Raw genomic sequence first — 6,000 nt, 5'->3', positions numbered from 1 at the left:
GAGGGCAAACCGCGCTTTCCACGCCCCCTTTGCCCACGGTGCCGCCTCTGCGCCTGCGCCGCTCCCCGCCCGCCAATCCCCCGCTGTTTTTTCCGCTGGGCGGGGCGAACTGTCACCTTCCCCACATCCCATTGGCTGCCGGACGGGCCAGGGCGGGTGCGCGCGCACCCCCCTGTCCGTCCCCGCCCCCCCTCCCCTGGCCGGGGACTTCTTCCCGCTGTGCCACCGGCCCAGGGGTCGCCAGCCCGTCCCCCGACCCAGCCACGCACCCCCAGCCGCCGCCGCCGCGCAGGGGGGCCTGCCCCGAGCTGGGAAGGAGCCGTGGCTGCTAGGGCTGCAGCGTTACCCCTTCGGTACGTTGGTGGTGGTTGTCTCTGTTTATCTCCCCCCCCCCCCAACACCTCACCCCCGCAGCTCCGGGGGCCGCAGCCGGGGGGCCATCCCCCGGACCCGGGAGGGCGGTGTCCGTCCGGTCTGCCTGCCTGCTCGCCCTGCGGGCCCCGCGACCTGCGGGCCGTAGCGCGGCGGGGCGGCCTTGCGGGGTGGCGGGGCGGCAGCGCGGCCGGGCGTCCCCGGGGCCTGTGCGGTGGGTTTCTCCGGGCCGGCTGCTCGTTTCTGGGCTGGGCCTGGGGGGGCCGTGTGGTAACGGCGGGGGTTCGCAGCGGTGGGCGGGTGACCGCGGCCTCCAGGGCGCTCTCCGGCATCAGGTGTGGCGGGAGGTGAAGCGCTCTCCCCCGCTGCTGGCCGCTCCTTCCCGAGTTTCAAGTAACTTTCCTCGTCAATGGGCAGCGAGACCTGCCCGCGTCCCGGCGACGGAGCGGGGTCGGGCGCCGGGGGCTTGGCAGCGGCACCGGGGATGGGGAGCACAGCCGCCGGCTGCTTCTGCACGCCCGAACGAAAGGCAGCTCTAGAGCCTGGCCCTCGGGCAGCGTTACCTGCCGCGCTTCGGTTCGCAGGTGTGTTGCTTCGCGTTGGAGGCGCGGCCGTCTCCCGGCCGCCGGAGTCTTTAACGGATCTACTCGCGCGGAGCAGTTCTCCCTGGTTTACGCGTCGGAGGGCGGTGCTAAAGTTGGTGCGCGAGTACAGACCTGGCGGTGCGGGCGTCCTTCCTTCTCTGGTGTAAGTGCAGTGTTACGGTACGCGCGCTCGCCGTTGGGGTTTGCTTCGCTTAGTGTCAGCAGCGCCCTGTGAGGGAGTACTGTTCTGAAGAACTCAGATGTTTCCTTTCCCTAATTCTGTTGTGTTTGAAATTCACAAGCAGCAGGATTTGTGTATTTCTGAATGTTTCTTTTGACTGTCCTGAACTATAAAATTTAGAGTTTGTTTGGGTTTGCTTTATTTAGTTTTTTGTTTGTTGGGTTTGTTTGTTTTTTGGTTTTTTTTTTCAGGGGGCCCTTTTAAAATTATTCAGAATTCTAGTAATTCTGTCCTATTCCAGCATAAAGCCTTTTAACACTAGGATGTGATACACTGGATTTAGTAGCTTAGAATATTTGCCTTTCATCTTCCTATATTTCTTTAAAAATTGTATGCAGAAGCTAAATTGACATGGACACCTAAATATTTTCATGTCTTTGCTGACAAAGACAGAGCTGTAATATGAGGTCATAAAACTATTGCTGTGTTCAGTCTCCTTATAAAAACAGTTGTGGGTTGTTTTTTTTTTTAAAGTTAAAACTTGTTTGAGTACTTAAGTGTGACCATGTAGTTTTGAGTATGTAGTTATTAGACACATCTGGGAAACTAATATTCCATAATCTGCTTCTTCATGTGTATTGTTTAGCATGTGTACTTTATTTTCCAGTATTTTATCCACAAAATCTGTTCAGTGCCCACGTTCAGTCAAGGAATTGTACTTGTATCTTGACCAAGCCTTGCAGTTAGTCAAAATCAGTAAGACTATGCTGATTTGCTGATTGGTCATACTTAAACGCACAATAGAATAAGTAAGGGCTTCTCTGCAAGCGGTTTGTATATCCGGGTCCTAGGATGCACAGCTTCCTAGGAAAATAAAGGATTTGATTCTACTAGGAAGGCCGTTAGGGACTTCTAAGGACAGAACTTGATGGCTTAGGCTCTAAACCATATTTTATATCATGTCAGCTTCAAACTACCCTTTTGCCAAATTTGCTTAAAGTTTCATCTCAATGTAGGCCTTGAAAGTAAGGAAGAACGTTGTGTATTTTCTGCACACCTGCCCCTGAATCTCCTGTACTTCCTGCACTTTTGTTTGTGGAGTTTCTTTTGCTGTCTCCTTCCACCCCTGCCTTTGAGGGATTTCACAGTTTCTCATTTTATATCTGTCCCACAAGATTGTAACAGTTGTGAAATGTAGCATTCCTGTTGATCTCTGTAACTGTCAAAATGGTAAGACAAATTCTTCATGTCCAGCTTTTTGTGATGGCACAGGGACGGGAGAGGCTCTGTAAAACTAGGTCTCTTTTGTACAGTTAGATTTCTTGGTGCATATGTCTATGTCCAAACCTTTTGCAAGTTTAGTGGCCACTGCATAGTGAAATTTCAGTGTGGACATTTGATTTTGTAATACTTATTGCTGACTAATGTATTTAATCTCACAGAGACTGAAAATACGTTTGAGAAAACGACAAAATGAGTAGTCGTCGAAAACGTGCACCTCCATCAAAAGTAGATGAGGAGAAAAAGAAAAAGCTCTGCTGGAATATGCATGAAGACCGGAGAAATGAGGTGATAACATTAGATGATGAAGTGACTAATGACGACCACGTTCCAGGTCCAAGCACTTCTTCTGCATCCTTCATTGTTATAAATGATGATAGCACTGATGAAGATCTCATTCAAAAAGAAGGCAGTGGCTCAAAATCTGTTAAGTTTTTGACAGTTAACGATGAAGATGACTCTTATTCCATCTTGCCTCCCGTGTCAGTACAGCTAAATATTATAGTCTTGCCATACCGTGCAGATGGGTCCTGGAAAGCTTTGTTGGGAGAATTTGCTCTTCATCTTCCTTCTGAGCAAATTCTAACTGATGAATTCCATGAAAGGAGCTTTACTTTGAAAGGAGACTCTGATGATCAGCTGCAGGTCTGTGTTCATGAAAGAAGTGAAGAAGAGTACAGTAATGAAACAAAAGAATACCAGGGTGCTTATGAACAATGTATTTTGGTGGAACCAACTTTAGGTGGTGAAATATTGGAAGGCTTGAGGTGGTTGCAAAAGAAAAAGATAATTGGACTTTATCAAAGACCTGGAGAAGCTCAAGCTTTAAAGGTATGGGTTCATATATTTGTTTTGCATTTTAGAAATTCTTCTTTTTGGTTTGAAATATAAAATAAAAACCTCTGAACAACGAAGTCTGGCAGCTACCATATATTTTTATAATGTGATGAACATATATAGTTTCTACATGCTTATGTAAATATTTCCAGTGTTTTTTTTTCTAAAAATTTCTTTTTACTGTTGCACCGTTAGTAACGCATTACACAAAGGAATCAAAGAAGCTTTAAACTGCAATGTACTGTATCCTCTATATGGTGACTTTTAGTAGATTTATTATATCTGTCTATGTCTGCTAACTTTCAAAGCACTGTTGTTATTTTCATACTCTTCTGTTTATAACATTCTGTCATTGCAAAAGTTAATTAAATTATTAACTGTGTAACCATTTCACAGGTCGGAATTTACCTGCTGGAAGCTGGGCTAAGTAAACCAGAGTTTCTCAGTGATGGAGGTGGAAGACCCAAAAAAGCTAATCAGCTGATTCAGAAACTCATGGAGAAGTTCTATAGTTTTTTAATTCCAGGTAATGTGATTCAGTTGAATGTTGATGAATATTTTTTGTTATTAAAGTGTATCTTTTTTTAGTAGTTTTAAATGTAAGAGAAAATAGTAAGTTATTTCTGCCATGTAGAGCAACTTTATTTTCAAGGTAATATTATTGGGTAATTCTCTCTATATTGTTGTCTGTCCAGTAATCATATGCTAATTAGCTTATGGTCAAATTACAGGTGTTAACATTCCTTCTCTACAGATAAGGCACTGAGGCACATAGAAGTTTGAGTCCTTACCATTTTGGGTGAGGCTGCATCCGGAGTACTGTGTCCAGTTCTGGGCTCCCCGGTTCAAGAGGGACAGGGAACTGCTGGAGAGGGCACAGCAAAGAGCTACCAAGATGATTAGGGGACTGGAACACCTCTCTTAAGAAGAAAGGCTGAGGGACTTAGGTCTCTTCAGTCTAGAAAAAGGATGGCTGAGGGGGGATCTTATCAACGCTTATAAATACTTAAAGGGTGGGTGTCAGGAGGATGGGGCCAGGCTCTTTTCAGTGGTGCCCGGGGACAGGACAAGAGGTAATGGGCACAAGCTTGAGCATAGGAAGTTCCACCTAAACATGAGGAGGAACTTCTTTACTTTGAGGGTGGCAGAGCACTGGCACAGGCTGCCCAGAGAGGTGGTGGAGTCTCCAACTCTGGAGACATTCAAAACCCGCCTGGACTCATTCCTGTGCAGCCTGCTCTGGGTGACCCTGCTCTGGCAGGGGGTTGGACTAGGTGATCTCCAGAGGTCCCTTCCAACCCTACCATTCTGTGATAAAGTAGAATACTTGATTATGAAACATGTTAGAGAAACTGAATTTTTTTAAATAGTGCAATACCGTCTGTTTCTCAAAGGTAAAAAAATACTAAGATGAAGGCAATATAACTGAATTACATTTTAAAATGTAATTTTAAAATGTTAAAAGCATAATTAAATATTCACTGTCTAATAAGTAACTGAGAGGTAAACTTTTTTAGTATAATTTTAAAAATCCTTGTGGTACATAGAACCATTTAATTAAAAAATATTTGAGAGAATGAACAAAGCAAGAAAGGTATGGACAAACCACATCCAATTGTATGAGAAAACATTTTACTTGAAAGTATATTGTAGTATTTGCTCCCCTGTAAAATTCTGGATAGACTTAGTTTATATAGAAGTCAATTTATTATGCTCTGAAACATGAGATTTGAAAATCTTATATTAGCCAGTATGATGATAGGTGTCATTATAGATCAACTTAATTGATCAAAGTTATACTCTGCAATGACTCTAATATCTCTGTCCTTTCCATGAAGTGAGGCATGTGTGTGAGAGGAGCCCTTGAAACAGTTTCTGTAGTATATAAAGCTGCATGCTCTGCTTGGTGCTTTTCCTTTGGCTGGAACATTAACAACTCCACCTGTGCACTCTGGTTGCCTCGTTTACATTACAAGTCTTTATAGTTACAGTTTTCATGAATTTGTAGAAACTTGATGTCTTTCAGAATTCTCTTTTCCCTTGTGAAGCACTGGAATTGTTCCATTGACTTAAAGGGATTAGGGGAGGGCGCTGATGGCTGCCATACATAGGCACATCATTTGCTGCTGTTTGTTTTGGAAACCATTCTTCACCTTCACCATTTATTTGAATGAAGAAAAGCTTTTTCCGTAAAAGAATCCTAAAGGCATCCTCCAAACTTTATTTTAAGATTAAGCTCTCTAGTGTTTGTGCCGGGGACATCTCTTTGTTAGCACGAGGCATCATCGTTATGTGGGGCATCATAATTTGATTGGATTCTGCCTGATATTATGTTTTCTTTTTGTCAGTACGATATTATACTTTTAAGTATACCTTAAGGTCACTTTGTGCTGAAAATGCTGACGCCTTGATGTGCTCCTGAATTTATATTAATTTTTTTTTTAAGAAAAATTCTGCAAGGTGGATTTATCTCCAGTACTAGCTATGGTTAGTGTCTTTCTTTAAACTATAAAGTTGTACAGCTGTTCCGAGGTAAGTACTAAAAACAGTTCTATTGGTACCGATGTTTTTAATTTGAGACCTAAAACACTGTTAAAACTTGCCCTCTAAGCCTTTTGTTCCCTCATCTTATGTCAGTTTCCTAAAATGCTGACCCTTGAATTTTTTGTTGCTTTTTGGTCTATAGTGCTTAAGTTCTGTGTATGCCCATATATCCAAATCATGTAAAAAATATATGTAAGCACA

General features: G+C 44.0%; 1 protein-coding gene across 6 annotated transcripts in view; it reads left to right on the top strand.

Moving 5' to 3' along the window:
* The first annotated feature begins 208 nt into the window (after positions 1–208).
* SHPRH (SNF2 histone linker PHD RING helicase) overlaps positions 209–6,000 on the top strand; it is a 67,350-nt gene continuing 61,558 nt past the window's right edge. For 5 of the 6 annotated variants that reach the window (XR_010070322.1, XR_010070321.1, XR_010070323.1 and 2 more), the window contains exons 1-3: positions 209–353; positions 2,580–3,249; positions 3,652–3,781. Coding sequence is in view for 3 of the 6 variants with exons in the window: in XM_063329246.1 (XP_063185316.1) it covers positions 2,611–3,249; positions 3,652–3,781 (769 nt within the window). In the remaining 3 variants the exon portion in view is untranslated. Of the gene's footprint in view, positions 354–1,049; positions 1,120–2,579; positions 3,250–3,651; positions 3,782–6,000 lie in introns of those variants that run through there. The other variant, XM_063329245.1, reaches the window with a different exon arrangement.

This window comes from Chroicocephalus ridibundus, chromosome 3 (genome assembly GCF_963924245.1).
Source record: "Chroicocephalus ridibundus chromosome 3, bChrRid1.1, whole genome shotgun sequence".
NCBI lineage: Eukaryota > Metazoa > Chordata > Aves > Charadriiformes > Laridae > Chroicocephalus > Chroicocephalus ridibundus.
This window is presented reverse-complemented; position numbering and strand designations above follow the sequence as displayed.